General features: G+C 44.3%; 1 protein-coding gene across 2 annotated transcripts; it reads left to right on the top strand.

Moving 5' to 3' along the window:
- Positions 1-4671: 4671 nt before the first annotated feature.
- On the top strand, positions 4672-19517 carry eri1 (exoribonuclease 1). 2 transcript variants are annotated; one of them, XM_041186493.1, is made up of 7 exons: positions 4672-4820; positions 11334-11512; positions 12411-12630; positions 13184-13267; positions 14524-14633; positions 15233-15347; positions 17976-19517. In XM_041186493.1, exons 1-7 carry the CDS (start codon positions 4713-4715, stop codon positions 18216-18218), a joined length of 1059 nt encoding a protein of 352 aa, XP_041042427.1. In that variant the 5' UTR covers positions 4672-4712; the 3' UTR covers positions 18219-19517. The 2 variants fall into 2 exon arrangements, with proteins under 2 accessions (XP_041042427.1, XP_041042428.1); XM_041186494.1 differs by lacking the exon at positions 17976-19517 and adding an exon at positions 17274-17951.
- Positions 19518-20146: the final 629 nt, after the last annotated feature.

The following is a 20146-nucleotide window of genomic DNA, read 5'->3' as shown; positions in this document are numbered from 1 at the left end:
TAATTGAAATTTTGAGGAAATAAAATAGTAGATAGAAATACCTATGGATGTAGTTTAAATGAATTTACAGGAAGTATTCAATAAAGCTGCATGTACAAGACTCTTAGCTACAAATAAATGTTATAGAAATTATCCATCTGATTAGGAGATTGATTAGGTGACAGAAGAGAGTAGAGATAATGCATATGTACTCAAATGGAGAAAAGTGACTTGTGGTCTGTGTTGGGGGATCAACTATTCACCTTTTATTAATAACTTAGTGCAATAGACTTATATATCCATGCTTGCCAAAGACACAAAGATTGGTGATAAAGTAATTACTGTAGACAGGGCATATAATTACAAAGGGACAATGATTGATAGATTTATTAAGTGGGCAAAACTGTGGCAGATGCAATTTTAATGCAGCTAAAGTTGAAGTCTTCTATTTTGGACCAACAAAGGATAGATCTGATTATTTTCTAAATGGTCAAAGTGTAGAAACAGTGAGCCTTAAGAGATCTAGGGATCCATTCATACGCATAACTGAAATGTAGTAGTCAGATACAAAAATAATCAAAAAAGCTAATGAATGATGGCCTTTCTAACTAGAAGGGTAGCTGAACCACATCTGGAGTACAGTGTACAGTTCCAGGCACCACATTATAGAAAGTATGTACTTGCTTTGGAAGAGGTGCATTGCAGATTCACCAGAATGTTACCAGTTGTCTAAGGGTCAGATTATGAGGCGAGACAGTATGCTAGGTTTTTATTCCCTGGAGTATATAAGGCTAAGGGATGTGATTGGGGTTTTAGGATTTTGAAAGAAATTGATAGGGTAGATAGACAGGAATAACTTTTCCTGCTGGTTGGGGAGTCTAAGATAAAAGGACGTAGCCGTAAGTTCAGAGCAAGAACATTCAGAAGAGAAAATTAGAAAGATTTACAGCACAGAAGGTCGTTTAGTCCATCGTGACCGTGAAAGCAAGTTAGGAAACAGTTAGGGGAGGTGGTGGCTTAATGGTGATGTCACCCGAGCAGTAAGCCAGAGGCCGTGGGTATGGGCTTGAATCCCACCAAGGAGCTGGTGGAATTTAAATTCAGTTAATAAATCTGGAATTAAAAAGCTAGTCTCAGTAATATTAACCACTAAACCATTGTTGATTATCATAAAAACCCATCTGGTTCACTAATGCCCTTTAGGGAACGAAATCTGCCGTCCTTACCTGGTCTGGCCTACTTGTGCCTCCAGACTCAGTATTGTGGTTGACTCTTAAATGCCCTCTGAAAGGCCTAGCAAGTCAATCAGTTGTATCAAAACTGCTATAAAGCCTACAAAAAAGAATTAAACAGGACGGATTGCCTGGCATCGACCTAGGCACCGGAAACAACAACAGCAAACCCAGCCCTGATCCCCATGCAAAGTTCTCCTTACTAACATCTGGGGGCTTGTGCCAAAATTGAGAGAGTTGTCCCACAGACTAGTCAAGCAACAACCTGACATTGTCATACTCATGGAATCATACTTTACATACAATGTCCCAGAGACCACCATCACCATCCCTGTCACAACGACAGGATAGACTGAACAGAGGTGGCAGCATAGGATATACAGTTGGGAGAGAATTGCCCTGGGAGTTCTTAACATTGACTCTGGACCTCATGAAGTCACATGGCATCAGATCAAACATGGGGCAAGGAAACCTCCTGCCGATTACCATCTACCGTCCCTCTTCAGCTGATGAATCAGTATTCCTCCATGTTGAACATCACTTGGGTGACAAGGTGCAGAATGTACTCTAGGTGGGGGACTTCAATGTCCATCACCAAGAGTGGCTTGGTAGCACCACTACTGACTGAGCTGGCTAAGTCCTAAATGACATAGTTACTAGACTGGTCTGCAGCAGGTGGTGAGGCATCCGACAAGAGGAAAAAACTTATTTGATCTCATCCTCACCAATCTACCCGTTGCAGATGCATCTGTCCATGGCAGTATTGGTAGGAGTGACCACTGCATAATCCTCACGGAGACAAAGTCCTGACTTCACATTGGGGACACCCTCCATTGTGTTGTGTGGCATTACCACCGTGCTAAATGGGATAGATCTAGCAACTCAAAACTGGGCATTCATGAGGCGCTGTGGGCCATCAGCAGCAGCAGAATTGTATACAACCACAATCCGTAACCTCATGGCCCAGCAAATCCCCCACTCTGCCATTACCATCAAGCTGGGGACCAATGCTGGTTCAATGAAGAGAGCAGAAGGGCATGCAAGGAGCAGCACCAGGCTCCCCCTCCCTCTCTCCTCCACTCCCCATCCCTTCCCCCCATCTCTCCCCACCCATTCCCCCCCCCATCTCCCCATCCCTGCCCCACCGCCACATCTCCCACTCCCTCCCCACACCCACCCCATCTCCCCCCGCCCCATCTCCCCCTCGCTCGATCGTCCCCTCCCTCTCCTCATCTCCCCCTCCCCCATATCTCCCATCTGCCCCTCCCCCATATCTCCCCCCCATCTCCCCCTCCCCCATATCTCCCCCCAACTCCCCCTAATCTCCCCCTCCCCCATATCTCCGCCCATCTCCCTTCCCCCCATATCTCCCCCTCATCTCCCCCCCATATCTCCCCATCTCTCCCTCCCCCATATCTCCATTTCCCCCAACCTCATATCTCCCCCATCTCCCCATCCCTCATATCTCCCCCCATCTCCCCATATCTCCCCCTCCCCCATCTCCCCCCATCACCCCCTCCCCCATATCTCCCCCTCCCCCATATCTCCCCCCCATCTCTATGTCTCCCCCATCCCCATATCTCGCCATCCCCATATCTCCCCCTAATCCCCGCTCCCCCATCCCCATATCTCCTCCCCCATACCCATATCTCCTCCCCCATCCCCATATCTCCGCCCCATCCCCATTTTTCCGCCCTCCAACATTTTTCCGCCCCCCCCCATTTCTCCGCCCCCATCCCCATTTCTCTGCCCCATCCCACCCCGCATTTCTCTGCCCCCACCCCTCCTGCATTTCTCCGCCCCCACCCCTCCTGCATTTCTCCGCCCCCACCCCTCCTGCATTTCTCCGCCCCCACCCCTCCTGCATTTCTCCGCCCCCATCCACCCCCTGCATTTCTCCACCCCCATCCCCCCCGCATTTGTCTGCCCCCATCCCCCACCCACCCACCCATTTCTCCGCCCCCGCCCCCCATTTCTCCGCCCCTGCCCCCCATTTCTCCGCCCCACCCCCCATTTCTCCGCCCCCATCCCCCGCCCCCCCCCATTTCTCCGCCCCCATCCTCCACCCCCCCATTTCTCCGCCGCCATCCCCCGCCCCATTTCTCCGCCGCCATCCCCCGCCCCCCCATTTCTCCGCCCCCATCCCCTGCCTCCCCATTTCTTCGCCCCCATTCCCTGCCCATTTCTCTGCCACCATCCCTCCGCCCCCCATTTCTCCGCTCCATCTCCCCGTCCCCCATTTCTTCGCCCCATCCCCCCGCCCCCCATTTCTTCGCCCCATCTCCCCGCCCCCATTTCTCCGCCCCCATCCCCCGCCCCCCCCCCCCATTTCTCCACCCCCATTTCTCTGCCACCATCCCCCCGCCCCCATTTCTCCACTCCCATCCCCCGCCCATTTCTTCGCCCCCATCCCCCCACCCCCCGCCCCCCATTTCTTCGCCCCAATTTCTCCGCCCCCATTTCTTCGCCCCATCTCCCCGCCCCCATTTCTCCGCCCCCCCATTTCTCCGCCCCCATTTCTCTGCCACCATCCCCCCGCCCCCCATTTCTCCACTCCCATCCCCCGCCCATTTCTTCGCCCCCATCCCCCCGCCCCATTTCTTCGCCCCCATCCCCCCGCCCCATTTCTTCGCCCCCATCCCCCCGCCCCATTTCTTCGCCCCCATCCCCCTGCCCCATTTATTCGCCCCATCCCCCCGCCCCCCCATTTCTCCGCCCCCCCCATTTCACCGCCCCCATCCCCCCGCCCCCCATTATTCCGCCCCCATCCTCCCGCCCCCCCCATTTCTCCGCCCCCCCATTTCACCGCCCACATCCCCCCGTCCCCCCATTTCTCCGGCCCCATCCCCCTGCTGTCCCCACTCCCCTTGCCCCCTCATCCCCACTCCCCTGATCCCCACTCCCCTTGCCCCCTCATCCCCACCCCCCTGATCCCCACCCCCCTGCCCCCCTCATCCCCCCATCCCCCTGCCCCCCCATTTCTCCACCCCTCATTATTCCGCCCCCATCTTCCCGCCCCCCCATTTCACCGCCCACATCCCCCCGTCCCCCCATTTCTCCGGCCCCATCCCCTTGCCACCCCCACTCCCCTTGCCCCCTCATCCCCACCCCCCTGCCCCCCTGATCCCCACCCCCCTGCACCCCTCATCCCCCTGCCCCCCCATTTCTCCGCCCCCATCCCCCGCCCCCCCATTTCACCGCCCCTCCCCGATTTCCCCGCCCCCATCACCCCCCGATTTCCCCGCCCCCCCCCCCCCCCCCGTTTCTCCGGCCCCCAATCCCCCTGCCCCCCCATCGCCCTGCCCCCATCTCTCCGCCCCACCTTCCCCATTTCTCCCGTTCTTCGCATGCACTCCACCGTGAAAGTTTTCACTGCGCAGACTCTGCACTAGCTGCTTCTTGTGAACAGTGCGCACGTGCGGATGCCGGCGCCCGGAACGGACGTGAGGTCATGGAGAGTTTCCCGCCGCCGGCATTCGTTGCTTTGGAGAAGCGGAAGTGATGAGTGTGGGCTGCGCGGCGGTTGGAGTGGGGATGGAGGAGGAGCAGAAGGAGAACCTTCCGAGGGTCGTGGAAAGTGGCCTGGGCCCGGGCTCAGGCCAGGGCCAGGTGAGATAATTAGGTGACTCGGAACCGCAGACAGGGCCTGGAGCGGGATTTTGTGACAGAGCGAGAGCCCGCCCGGGTGAGGAGGACAACAGTCCACAGCTGGGAGGCTAAGCATGGAGCCGCCCAAGACCCGGAGACCCCCCCCACCTTCCTCAACACCCGAGACCCCCTCCCCCTCAACACCCGAGGCCCCCCCCCCTCCCCCCTCAGCATCCAAAACCCGGAGACCCCCCCTCTCCCAAATCCAGAGAAAACCCTAAAGCCGCAAGATTTTTCTGAAATCTAGAGACCCATCCTCCTCAAGGACCCGGTGACCATCCCCCTCTAAAACCCAGAGATTACCTTTATGATTGGTAACCTTCCTCCCACTTTAAGGTCAGAAGTGGGGATGTTCAGCACCATTCACGACGACTCGTATTAAAGTAGTCCGTGTCCAAATGCAGCAAGACCTGGACAATATCTAGGCTTGGGCTGGCGAGTAGCAAGTAATATTTATGCCACGAAGTGCTGGACAAAGATCATGTCCAACAAGAGAGAATCTAACCATTGCCCCTTGATGTTCAATGGCATTACCATCACTGAACCCCCCCACTATCAACATCCTGGGGCCTACCATTGACCAGAAACTAAACTGAACTAGCCATATAAATACTGTGGCTACAAGAGCAGGTCAGAGGCTGGGACTCCTGCAGTGTGTAACTCACCACCTGACTCCCCAAAACCTGCCCACCATCTACAAGGAGGAAACCAGGAGTGTGATGGAATACTCTCTACTTTCTTGGGTGAGTGCAGCTTCAACAACACTCAAGAAGTTTGACACCGCCCAGGACAAAGCAATCTGCTTGATTGGGACCTCCATCCACAAGCATTCACTCTTTTCACCACTGACACACAGTAGCAGCAGTACCAACTACAAGATGCACTGCAGGAACTCCAAGGCTCCTTAGACAGCACCTTCCAAACCCACGACGACTACCATCTAGAAGGACAAGGGCAGTGGATACATGGGAACACTACCACCTGGAAGTTCCCCCTCCAAGCCACTCACTGTCTTGACTTGGAAATATATCGCTGTTCCTTCACTGTCGCTGGGTCAAAATCCTGGAATTCCCTCCCTAACAGCACTGTGGGTATACCTACACCACATGGACTGCAGCGATTCAAGAAGGCAGCTCAACACCACTTTCTCAAAGGCAATTAGGGATGAGCAATAAATGCTGGCCTAGCCAGTGACACCCACATCCCATGAATGAATTTTTAAAAACTCCTCCCCTTTACAAGCCCAGAGCCCCTTCCAGCCCTCCCCTTCCAAGCCAGGAGATGCTTGCCTGCCTCACCCACCCCCAAACCCACTCTGATAGAAGGTCTGACTCCACTTCCCTTGAAATCCAGAGCCAAACCTTTATGTGATAATTCAAATCCCACTCTTGAAACTCAAGCACATAATGTAGGCTGAAATTTCAGTGCAGTACTGAGGAAGTGCTGCACTGTCAGAGGAGCTGCCTTTCAGATGAGACAATAAATTGAGATCCTCTCTACCCTTTCGGACTGACACAAAAGATCTCGCACCACTGTTTTGAAGAAAAGCACAAGAGTTCTCCTGGCCTATGTTTATCACTTAGCCAAAACCTAAAACAGATTACCTAGTCATTTCTCTTTGTGGTACAGTGTTACATGTAAGTTGGCTGCCATGTTTCCTACATTACAATAATGACTACTGGTCAAAAGTGCTTCATTGGTTGTAAATCTCTTTGCGACATCCTGATGTCAAATACACTCTAAATATGATTTTCTTTTTAATTAGCACTTAACCTCACAATAATGTAAGAAATTTTCATTAAAGACCCACCTTCAGTACTGCATTGATGCATCAGCCTACATTATGTGCTCAAGATCGTGAAGTGGGACTTATACACACAATTGTCTGATGCAGAGGCAAGAAGTGATCTGTTTGAAATATTTGATTGTGGGGGCAGATGCTGAGAGGCTGTTTCTCTTGGCCAGAGAGTTTATAACGAGGGAATCACAGTGTCAGGACAAGGGGCCAGCCACTGAGGATTAGGATGTGAGACTTCTTCACTCAGGGTTGTGAACCTTGGAATTTTCAGCCCCAGAGGACTGTGGATGCTCTGTCATTGTGCATGCTCAAGGCTGACAGCGATAGACTTTTGGGAATGAAGGGATATGGGGATTGGGTGGGAAGTGGAGCTGAGATTAAACATCAGCATAACTTTACTAAATGGCAGAGCAAACGTGAGGGACTGTATGACCTATAGCTGCCCTTGTTCCTCATGTTTTTCAGGCTATCATTGAGCCACGATAGATATTGTCCAATGTGATAAGTCTACAAGTTTATAACTTGCGAGTACTGAGTTTGTATATTCCAAAAATACTTTAACATTTTTACTTCCTCTGTCAGTATGAAAAGCTTCTTAAGCGTGGAGCGCTATTACTTCTCATCAATTGGTCCACTGAACAGGTGCTGATTTAAAGACCCAAAATGCTGGAAGTACTCAGCAGGTCAGGTGGCAATCCACCGAGATAGAAACAGAGGAAATATTTCAGGTCGATGATCTTCCACCAGAACTGGAAAAAATTAGAAAAGTAACTGGTTTTCCCTCCATGGCCTTTATTCTCCCTATTTCTGTAATCTCCTCCATCACCACAACTCCGATATCTGACCCACTCAAATTCTGATCTCTTGTGCATTCCCAATTTCAGTCGCCTAGGCCTAACATTGAGCACAGATTGATGACTATTAATAATTTCTAACCATCATTCTCTCACCACCTGAGGACTTTTTAGGCTCACACACCATTGTTAATAATCATTATCAATAATACCACACTCAAAATTAATTGATCTAATTTTTGCAATGTTGCAGCATCTTGACCACATTTCTATTCCCATCTTCAAAATTTTCAGATTTATTTTTAGATAAGTAGGAAAAAGTTGGATGCTCTATTATTGGAAAATCTAGTTCATGCTTTGAAACTTTTGTTATGTAGGTCTTGAGAGCAGGAAATAGGATAGATCTTTGATAGACAAGTGAGTCATTGGTTTTTTTTTTATTCATTCATGGGATGTGGGTGTCGCTGGCTAGGCCAGCATTTATTGCCCATCCGTAATTGCCCTTGAGAAGGTGTTGGTGAGCTGCCTTCTTGAACCGCTGCAGTCTTTGTGGTGTAGGTACATCCACTGTGGGAGCCGGCAGACAAGAAAATGGAATTGAGACCACGAGCAGATCAGCCATGACAGAGCAGCTTTGAAGCGCTGAATGGCTGATGACGACTCCCAAGTCCTGTGTTCCCTCTGCTCTGAAATATCCTCCCTGCACCTCCCTGCCTTGCTACATTGCTTTCCTCCTTTAATACACTCCTTAAAACCTATCTTATTGATCAAGACTTTGGTCATCAGACTTAATATCTCCTTATGTGACTGTGTCATGCTTTGTTTTATAATGCATCTGTGAAGTGCCTTGGGATGCTTCATTATGTCAAAGGTGCTATAGAAATATTAGTTGTTTTTAGCAAGCACAGAGACGAAAAGGGAGGGAGGATAGAACAAAAGGGAAGCTGCTGAACTAAGATTCTTTCACAATTGCAAGGTAACCTGTTCTTTCAAAGCAAGTGACCATGGTTCAGTTGATGAATTATGCATCGAGTTTATAAACCTGAAACCACATTGCTTAACTTTCTTGAACCAATGAAAATGTTGGTGTGGTTAGTCCAATACCAGGATTGACCTCTGAACATAAGGTGCTGCGTAAACACAGATGGCAACTGCAAAATATGATTCTATACAGTACATAATTTCCTGAAAAGTGTGTTTCACAGCATGAAGACAATGGTGTTCAGATTTATAACTCGCCATCTTTGAAAGATGCTTTTTCACTGCTATTAAAGGTCCACTCGATCTGTTTTTTACACTTATTACAAAACCTCTTATAATTTCAGCAGCATCTTTAGTGTGGTTATATGTGATTTGCTCGGTTATTTGTAGCCTGGAGCCATGTTGGTTTGTGGCTTAATGACGGCCTTGGATGGCTGAATCCCCAAATATGCTGCATGTCTGTCTAAATTCTGAAGCTGGCTGCTATTTCGAGTAGCTTGGCTTACTGTGCATTAAATTGGGTGACATGATGGACAAGTCCCTTGCGTACCTCTCTCAGATTCTGGTTAAAGTGACAGCTGGTGCTGAGCAATTCATTAATCTACCACTAGACATTCTGAGCTGTCAGTGTCCAGTAATTTCATCAGGGTAAGTCAGTGGGGGAAACCTATATCTATAGAATCTCTGCAGCTGAAATATAATACAGTATTTTATTTCTGACCATTGATCATACTATTTTTATATTCATCTGAATTATCATTGAAGTTGAAGCCTCATTTTTAATGCCCCTTTTATAAATGGAAGTTTCAGCGAACCTTAATGGTATTTCTACAGCCTTAAACAAAATTATTTAACATAAAGTATTGCCAAGAACATCATTAATTATTCCTGGATGCAGGAAGTGACCAAGCCCAACAATGTGAGCGACAGAACTTCCCTCTCATGCACTCACCCCTTTATGTCTTTCTGTCTGTCTCTCTCCTCTCTCTGCTGTCCCCTCTTTCCCTTCTCACGTGTGCTTGTTCGTCATGGTATTTGTTGACCCACATTGGCCTCCGATCTGCATGGGATTAATTTTGGGCTGCTCGAGCAAAGATCAGGCATAGACAAGATCAGTCAAATTGCAACCTCCTGTGCTGTAAACTGCTATAGTTCAAACACTACCAGCTGACAATCTGCTTGTTCTCAGCTTGCAGTTAGGAATTTATTCCCCCCCCCCACCCCCGCTCACCCTTACCTCCACCCCTCCCCATAAGTATTATCTGCCCTGCAGCACCTCCTGTGAAAGCAGCTTTTGTCCTTGATGCCTTTTATTCCAGTTGTTCAATCTCTGCTGCTGCTTGTTCTAGCACCAAGCTAACATCTTACAAGATATTATGGTGCAGCACGTTGTTTAGAAGCAGAATGGCAAACATGCCCTCATTAGTGGTGTAAAAAAGGTTGGAGGATAGGAGAGATTCATACATGAATAAAACTTTGAAATGGAGTGCACAGTATCAAAAGAAAGATTTGCATTTAAATAGTGCCTTTCATGACCTCAGGATGTGTCAAAGTACTTTAGACTAATCAAGTACTTTTGATGTGCAGTCATTGTAATGTAGGAAATGCAGCAGCTAATTTGCTTCCATAAGAGTGTGATAATGACAGTTTCTTTTTAGTGCTGTTGACTGAGGGATCAATATTGACCAAGACACCAGGGACAACTCTCCTGCTCTTGGAAATATTGCCATGGGATCCTTCATTTCCAGTTGTGAAGACAAACAAGGTCTCTGTTTAATGTCTCATCCAAAAGATGGCACCTCCAACAGTACAGTGCTCCTTTAGTGCCACACAAGTGTTGGCCTAGATTTGTGTGCCCAAGTCCTGGAATGGGGCTTGAACCCATTACCTTCTGATGCTGTTGAGAGTTTTACCAACTGAGCAATTGTATAAACAATTGAACAATGCTGGTATTTCAAACTTCATGGCCTCTTTTGATCTTTGTGATTCCTTTTTGCTTGTCTTGAGCTTTTCAGCACTGAGAATTCTTTCCACGACCTTGTGGTGGCAAGAAAATAGACCTCAGCCAGTGTGGACACAGAGTGAGCCCTGACCTGGTGAATGTGTGAAGTTGAACAATTTAATGTATTCTTTCTGCTTTTTGACATTACCTTAAATATTGCTGAATTGTGCAGAATATGGTGATCTGATGCCATGCCCATTAGCAACTAGACTGAAACTCCTTTCACATGCAGTGCTTTATAGCCAGTGGGGAGAAGAGACTGTCATTTGGCAGCCTGAACCTCAGTTGAACAGTCATTGCATCATCCCGTGTTTTCTGTCTGAAGACCTGTACTTTCACTTGTGTTATCAGCTTCTACTGTACAATCGTGGGGAAGGATAGAGGCAAAGTGTGATCTTGCAGGGCAGGAACATTTAAAGCAATGTAACCAGTCATTTTGTGCTCCTACTAGTCAGCTAAATGGCTATATTGAAGGTGGAAGCAAAATTAACCTAATTTTTTTGAGAGGATTGGAGAATGATGTACCTGGCAATGTAATATGATGTAACTTTTCAGATTGAAAGATTACCAATTAGGTAATTTGTGTGAAGGCAGTGGAAATGTAGATGTTAGTTTTCTTGCTCACCCTCTGCCACACTGACAACAGCATCTGCCTGTTGGGAAAAAAATGTGAGTTTTAACCATCTCCTACCAGCATTTTCGTTCTTATTTCTGAGTAATGCTTCTGAATTGGCATCATGATTTGCTCATGCAGTGTAGTGAGCTTGTTACTGTATAAACTGACTGTGTTGTGTAAACAATGCTCATCTGAATTCTGTAAAGAAACCAGTACAATACCTGCCATGTAATGTAAGCCATTGACCTGTCACTGTTCTAATGTCCATTTACCTTTATTTCAGATGAAGCAGCGTAGCAGACTTGATGGACAAGAGCTGCCAATGAAAGCTACCCCTGCTGCCTATGTTAAAGATTTCAGTGACCCAGTCTACAAAGAGATTGCTGTCACAAATGGCCATATCAACAGGATGACTCGTGACGAGCTTCGCACAAAGCTAGCAGAACTCCATCTGGAAACCAGGTAAGCGGCATTCTGGCCAAAAGGAGGAATAAAAAAAGCAAGTGAAGCTCTAGACAGAACTATTGTAGCCTGATCCCATTAGGATTATGTATTTGTGAAGTTGTAAAAGTTCTGTGCTAAGTAAATGCACATTACTCTGCCAGTGGTTATTAAGAGGTGGGCAGGGATCGGGAGGGTGGTGTTGGTGGGGGCATTGAAATCTGAAATTGTTCTTTTGAAAATGAGCCAATGAACATTTACTGCATGCACGGATTTTCCTTGCCTGTTTCTATTGCCAAGTGACCTTCTGCTGGTCCTATAGCAATAAATTACTAATGAGTAAGCTTTGACTCTCATAAACTGCTTTGCCTCCCCTTCATGAAATTGTAACTAGGATTGCCAAAGTTTTGAGGTAGTAGATTTTATTTGCAAAAGATTACAAACCATAATCTGAGGGAGTCCACATATTTTGTTCTTGTGTGTCACAGAGCCTCAGGTGGGGCTTATATATCATTTGATCTCTGTTCCAATTGATTTAATATTCCTCTGACCAAAATCTCAAACCTAACCATATCATAGTGATTTTGAGTTATGCATATTGCTAAAACTTGTGCATGTGACCATAATTATAATAATTGTGTTGGAGTAATTGATGCACAGTGAAAAATATTTAGTGCTATTGATGAAATATATAGATGTGAATAGATTATGCAATTGTTAATTAATTTTTTTTACTCTTTCTGTCTTTAATTCCTTGTATCATTCCCTTGTGTTTGTCTATTTTTCACTTTTTTTGTCCATCTCACCTTAACCCAATTTGTTTCTCTCTCTTTCTGCCTCTGTTTCACTGTCTTTGCTTTTGTCTCACCTATATTCTCTGTCTTCATTCCTCACTCACTCACACGCTGAACTACTTTAGGGGAGTGAAGGATGTGCTGAGAAAACGATTAAAAAATTACTACAAGAAGCAGAAGCTGACTCAGACATTGTTAATCAAGCCAGAGTGTTCAGATATGTACTACGATTACATCTGTGTCATTGACTTTGAAGCAACGTGTGAAGAGAACAACCCACCGGAATACTTGCATGAAATTATTGAATTCCCTATTGCCCTCGTGAATACTCACACTCTCGAAATTGTGAGTAATTGTCAGCTTTATACACCTTGCATGAGATTTAAATAAAGAGCTTGCGTCTTATCACAAACTAAAGTTCTCTCTATCCAGTGGTATGCAGTTGCTGTTATGTAGGAAAAAATTGTGGCAGTAAGATTTCACAAATGAAACATAGTACCTCTGAAGCAACACTTCTACAGTGCTCGAAAGAAGCCTGGATAATATGTTCAATTTCTAGGGCTTGAACTCTCAATCTTCTGACTCGGGCAAGAATGCTACCAAACAAGCCAAGATGACACTTAATCTCTTTAAAGAAAATGAGACCTTACTCCAAGGCCATTTTATTTTGCAAGGCAGTTCCCTATGTTAAGTATTACTTTTTGCATAAGGTGTGCCTGCCTAATATCACATTTAGATTTCTAAAGATGCTGCTGCATTCCAGCGAGGTTTACTTAATGACAGCTTGCCAGTGAAATCTTTTTTAATCAGTGTAGAAATTGGGGCTGAATCACAGCAGCATTGGGAGCAACAAAACTGGAAGTATTTACAAAAATAACTTTTTTTTGCTGTTTTCAAGGAGGATACATTCCAGGAATATGTCAAACCAGAACTGAAGCCCAAGCTTACAGAATTTTGTACCAAACTCACAGGCATCACGCAGGTAATGATATTCTTTTTTTTATTCGTTCATGGGATGTGGGCGTTGCTGGCTATTGCCCAAACTGATTGTTCAGAGGGCGTTTTAAGAGTCAATGACTCTTTGGTCTACAGTCACATGTAGGATTTCCTTCCCTAAAGGACGTTAATGAACCAGGTAGGTTTTTACGACAATCAACAGTGGTTTCATGCTTTTAATTCCAGATTTTTATTGAATTCAAATTCTGCCATCTGCCATGGTGGGATTCGAACCCGGGTTACCAGTCTAGTGACAAAACCACTACGCCGTGACCTCCCCTTGATTAGGAGTCATTTTAATTTTCTCAGGTATCATTTAAAATTGAGTATTTTTAAGAAATATTCAAAACCCTTAGCGTCAGATTTTTGCTCCAACTTTTTTCTCCATGAGTCAGAAGATCTGATTAACATTTTTATATTATCTAATAGCAGCACTGTCAGAATAACAGATTGTGAGATTTGAAACTACAGAAAACAAGAAAACAAAGTGGGAATTACACCTTTTAAATTGCACACTTTGATGTGTTTGCAAAAATTCCTTTATTTCAAAGTAGAAGTTTAAAACATATCCATGTGTGAGCACAAAACTTCAATGATAGCCTCAGCCTTATAAACAGAATTTGAGTAGTGTATTCCTCAATGATATATATGTGTGTGTGTGTGTATATATATATATATATATATATTAGTTTATGTATGATTGTATAAAAATCAGCCACAGATTGTATAACTTTCAAGCAGAGACTGAAATGTAAGCACACGACTGCTTCAATCACTCCACTCATTCCCCCCCCACTAATAGGCCTTGACTTTCTGTGTCTAGCACTGAGATATTGAATATTGATACGTTAAGTCTTGCATGTAGTGCGGAATTTTCTATGTCTCACACTTGCACTGTCACGCTTCTGAAGAAAAGTCATACAGACTTGAAACATTAACCCTGTTTCTCTCTCCACAGATGCTGCCAGACCTGCTGAGATTTTCCTGCACTTTTTGATTTTGTTTCAGATTTCCAACATCCACAGGATTTTGCTGTCACACTTCGATACTTCCTGGTTGTTGGAAAACAGTGTGTCTTCTGATTTAACATGAGCAACATTATGGGAGATCTGTTAGTATTAACGAAATATATGTTGGAGAGACTAAACCAATAATGCGGAATCTAAAGTGACAAGTTTTTGTGTAGTGTAGGTGAAGGTCATTCTTTCAGTCTGCTTAAGTGTGCATGCTGTGTTTATACAGGATATGGTTGACAAAGCAGGGAGCTTCCCAGATGTTCTTCAACGAGTGGTTGACTGGATGAGAGAGAAGGAACTTGGAACCAAATGCAAATATGCAGTGCTGACTGATGGGTACGTAGTACATCCTCAAAACATAAAACAAAGAAGCATGCTGACATTAATTGTGGAAGAAACAGAATGGATAATTTTGACATGGCATAGAAATTGTGCTTTAAAAAATGAAACTTCAATTAGCATGCTTGCTATTATACAATACAGTATAGCTTAGTCAGTTATCCTGTAAACACTATCCCTGTATGCTGTGTACAAATTAACCTCCAACTGGGGTCCTCAATGTACCCTTACATCAGAGCTTCACCAGAGCCAATACTTTTTCAGTATTGAATAAATACCCCATCATAGATTTCATTAATACATAACTAATGACATACAATTTTTGTTAGTAAAGGGGAAAAAAATAGCTTATAAGTTTCTGAGTGTGGACTCTTCATCAAAAATATCCTTCTGGTCTAATATCCAGAACTATCGAGGTGGCCTACTACCTTTAATACACATCTGAAACTCATAATTGAGTTTCCGTAAACCACTTGGATATGGTTTTAAATTGCATGCTCTGTCTTGCATTTATTCAGTGTGAAGCACTTGAGTTCTGGCTTTCTCTATGTGACTGACTAATTCAATAAAAAAACTTATTTTCCCCCCAATCTTAGCTCCTGGGATATGAGTAAGTTCCTGAATGTTCAGTGCCATCTTAGTAGCATCGAATATCCACGGTTTGCAAAGAAATGGATTAACATCCGAAAATGTTATGGTAACTTCTACAAGGTTTGTAATTTGTTTTGCCTCGTGTTAAGAGTCCAGTAGGGAAATTAAGTCTAAATTTTCATTATATTGTACATCAGGTGTGTTCAAAACCTAACCCATGGACTATCTACCAAACCTCCAGGCCCTGATGTCCAGCCCTTGAAGTCCAGACAGCTCAGTTCTATTTGTTCTTGTATTTTAAACTGGTTGATTTGCCCTGTTTGATAATTTTGGCAATTAATTGATAAATTGACAGATAAATCTTAAATCCAAATCCCAACATCTGTTGATATCAGCAGTTGCATATATATATATAATATATTTATACAAGTAACTAGGAACAGGAATTTAAATCTTTTAAGTATACCTTGATGCTCCATTGTAGTGCCCACTTACAAGACTAACTTAATCTACTGTCATTAATTTAAAGCATATTCTAGGTTCTTGTTATTTGAAAATAAAACATTGGAGTAATAAATGTGGACAGAATGAGATTGTTTTTGAAGCAATTGCAATGGAGACCTTACTGTGTGGTTTGCAGTCTATGAACATGACACTTTCATCATTAACTGGTGAGCATTTAAAGCAAACGGCAAGGGTGAATGTATTGAAAGAGAATTGTCAAGAGTTCACTTTGTGTGCTTAAACCAAGTACAGTAGGAACTTTGTTCTCATTATTAGGAAGAATGTTCAATCTGAGCCATGCAATCATTGGCCTGAATCACTATCTACATAGTTGTGTTGTACGGAGCAATGCGCTGACCGTTGGTCGGTATTATACTGCAGGTTTTGCTGGAGGCTAACTGTAAGTTTCCCTAACCAGGATGCTTTGTAAACAGGTCCAATCTAAAAACACCAACCTAGAAATTTGAGCACCTAGTTTCAGGGGCACAGGGTTGAGCAGAGACCAATCCCTTTGAATGACGAAGCCTGAAGTGCCGCCTGCTATTGGTCTTGAGGCCTTATTTACATGGAGCTGGTGAGAGCAGCAGGTAGCTTGCAGGTGAAATGCAGAAGATTGGTCTGCTGCTGGTGTAGCTATGGTAAGTGTGGAAGGGAGGAACAACCAGATTGGCCAGTAGCGGTGTCCATCTGGGTGAAGGGACTGGTGGAACTTTGTGTCAGTCAAGGGGCGCGTGGCAATTTCAGCAGTGGCGTGCATTCTATGAATGTAGGGACTGGCCTTCCCAAGGATTGTTTATATTGCCAGATTGCGGTGAAATGCTACTGAATCCTGATTGGATTGATGGAATGTGGGGTGTGGATCTTGGAAAGTTGAGGCCTGCAATTCAACAGTAATGGCAACAGTGGCCTACAGTGATGGGGTCTAATGAGTCTGTGTGGACACAACTGGGCTAAACCTTGACCAGACACTTCGTAATTTGAGCTGTAATTAGAAATACAACAGTGAATTATTTTCACTTCCATAATTGGTAGCTGTTCAAGCATTTTTAACGTTACTTTTTAATAGACAAGAGCTAAGCCCAAAGGAAAGATTAAGAAATTGTTTAATAACATAATTCTGAGGTATTTGTAAAGTTCTGGTTGTTGAGAAACTGCAGTGAGCTGAAATTACTGTGCTTTGCTCTGCCAGTCGTGACTCTCAAAAACACAGGAAGGTCTTTAACTGTTAGGGCTGTAGTGATTTTAACGTTTCCAACTTTGTTGAGATCACTGCTGTTGATGGAATCACTGACTTTGAGTATTTACTGTTTACGGTGCTCACCTTTGTAACTGAAAGGGCTGTTGTTATATAGCTGTCTTGGGTGTGTTGGAGTAGGCTATCTAGCCCCTCAAGTTTGCTCTGCCAGTTAATCTGATCATGCCTGATTTGTACCCCAACTCGATTGACCTACCTTTGAACCATATCTTTTGATACCCATACCTGTCAGTCTCAGTCTTAAATTTCAATTGACCCAGCATCCACAGCTTTTTTTTCCATTCTAGGTTGTTAATATTGCTGCCAAGGCATTTATTGACCATCCCTAGTTGTCATCATGATATAGTGGCTTACCAGACCATTTCAAAAGACAGTTAAGATTCAGCCATGTCTCGTTGTGGGCCTGGAATCAAAAACGGGTCAAGGATAAGTGGCAAGCTTCCTTTCCCAAAGGCTCTTCGTGAATCAGTTGAATTTTTACCACAACCTGAAGCTTTCCTGGTCACTTTGATATTATTGAAACTGAACCAGACTGGACTGTTACAGATAACCTACAAAGCTGAGAGAATTTGAAAAAGCATTATGGTTGGTACCGTTGCTGCAGTATTTGTTGAAATCCAGCACATACCCATGGGTTTTAATCAACTTTTTGAAGCATTGTCATTGCACAAATTTCCAGCAGATAAACTTTGTACTTTGCATTGCCATACTTTAACATACCTCAATGATGTTTCTGCATAAAGTGGTCCTGTCACTTTGCACTGAGTTGGGTTGATAATTGCTGCACAGTTCATTCTTGCAGGTTGCATTTTTCAAGAATTTGTATTGATCCTGTTTTTAAAAAAAAATTCAACTTGATCTCAGCTGCATTGGTTTTCCCTACAAACACTTGGGGAAGTTTGAGTGGTCCCAGCTTCATTTTGTACAAATTTGTCTTTGGCCATTACACTTGTCTGTTTTTGATGGATGCTGTGGCCATCTGCCTGCAGGTTCCTAGGACTCAGACTAAACTCGCCTCCATGCTTGAAAAGCTGGGAATGAAGTACGAAGGGCGGCCTCACTGCGGGCTTGATGATTCCCGAAATATCGCTCGTATTGCTATACGGATGCTCCAGGATGGATGTGAACTGCGAGTGAATGAGCGGCTGCATGCAGGGCAGCTGATGAACGTGCCAAATACCTCCCCACTGGAGAGTGCTCCTCCTCCTTATTCACCATGGCAGAAAATCTAGTCATCAACAGAATCATGACGGGGGGGCCAAACTGGACTCCAATGAGCCCCATTTGGCTTGAGGGAGCACAGCATTCTGACTGTTTGCTGGCAGCTGCAAAAAAACTCCATTGATTTTTAGAAATTCTCTCGTTTAGAAGCACTGGCAGGATTTTGTGCCATATTTTTCACTTGAGTCACACGATTGCCTGTTATGTTCTAATTGTGTTGTAAAACTTACTGTACAGTGTAAATTGGTGTAAAGTGGGGAGATAAATGGCAAAATTCTGCTTAATCCTTTTGAAGCATTGTTTTTTTATATAAATTAACACCTACAAAAGTATTGTTTTAGAATAGCCCAGCTTTGCCTTTTTACATCTTGTGGAATTTAAACTTGTCAAAAATAATGTGCAATTGTCACCTTTAATCAATTGCTTTTATGATTCCTTTAAAGAAAAACACTGCCTCTTAATAGTTTGACTCACACATCCTAATATCACATTAAGTTTCTTTACCTTAAAGGAAGCCAGGAATCAGCTTTATGCAGTGCTAAGCTTTATCACGAACAGGGGTATTCTTGCTTGCCTCGCATTAGGCAGATGAACCCGACATAGTTGTGGTATGGTTTTCTCTGCTGTGCTAATTTGCCAAAATAATATGCAGCCCAACCTTGTGGGATTTCATCCATTTAATGGGACAGATAGCTTCAATGTGGTACCTTGCTACAAATTGAATGTTCCTACATAAATTATTTACTAAATTCTTTGATATAACTTTATGCCAATTGTTTGAAAATGTACATTCCTCTTGTACATTAATGCTGCAGTGCTTGAGCTATTAGATTTTTTATTACATGCTTGATATTTATTTTTCCTTCGCACATCCCTTGCCACATTTTTTACCCAACTTCTGATGGTGACTGAAAATGCCATCAAATTTCCTGTGACAGAGTCACTCTGCACTTGCACAAGAGCATTGGAGGTTGTCATGCTTTTTGACTTTCCCATCATGCAGAAGCTCATGGGAGGAGTCTGCACTCAAATCACTGCACTTGTGCCTCTGTTGGCTGCATTAACTATAAAGGTAAATTCAGCTACTCATTCTCAAAGAGAACAGTATGCAGAGAGGAGAGAATCAGAGATAAGGGGCACAATACTATCAGCATTTCTTCAATCCACATGGTTCCCTGCTGAGAGTGCCAAATTTGTCCTTCAATGTTGCTTCCTTTCTCCATGTGAAAGTTTGAATAGATTAGAACTTGTTACATCTGTTCAGTACCTTTGTTTGGTTTTGTTAATTAAAGGCTAAGTTTTAAAAGTTTTGTTAAACTCACTGCGTGGACTTTACTCTGGTCTTAGGTTTATAGAGAATACTTTTCATATTAAGGGCTGGATAACAGATATAAAAGTGGTTCTTGTCTACCACCAGTTCCTATGCTGTGACTGGCTGGAACTTAACCAGGTAACGTTGTACTGTTGTACAAAATTTTTTGTAACGACAATCCAAGCAGGACTGAGCTTCTCTCATCAGCTATCAGTGTCTCCTGGAATTTTGATTTTGGGCCACTGGAAACCTGCAAAATAATCCAGGGTGCTAAATAGGAAGAATGTTCCACTAAGGAGCCAGGCTGGTGGAGTATTGCACTGCTCTGTGTTTAATTATCTCTGGTGGAGTATTGAATTGGTTTTAGAACTGTCCTTGCCAGAATTGTTTTGGAGCTGCCTCAACAGCCCCAAGGAGTATGCCCCTTATCAAATAACAAGCTCTGTCCTGATTCCTTTTAAAATTTTTCCCATGTCAGTACTTGTTCGTTACCTTATTGTAACTAAACCACAACAATTGGCTAAGGATAAAATTGTCCTGCATTGACCTTGCATAGAGGAAAATGAGTTTTCAAGCATTGTACCTCCCTTTCAAACTGAGGGAATGAGCATCCTTTCTATTGATCTA

This window comes from Carcharodon carcharias, chromosome 4, assembly GCF_017639515.1.
Source record: "Carcharodon carcharias isolate sCarCar2 chromosome 4, sCarCar2.pri, whole genome shotgun sequence".
Taxonomy (NCBI): Eukaryota; Metazoa; Chordata; class Chondrichthyes; order Lamniformes; family Lamnidae; genus Carcharodon; species Carcharodon carcharias.
Note: the sequence above shows the minus strand (reverse complement) of the source record. Positions and strands in the feature narration are given on the sequence as shown.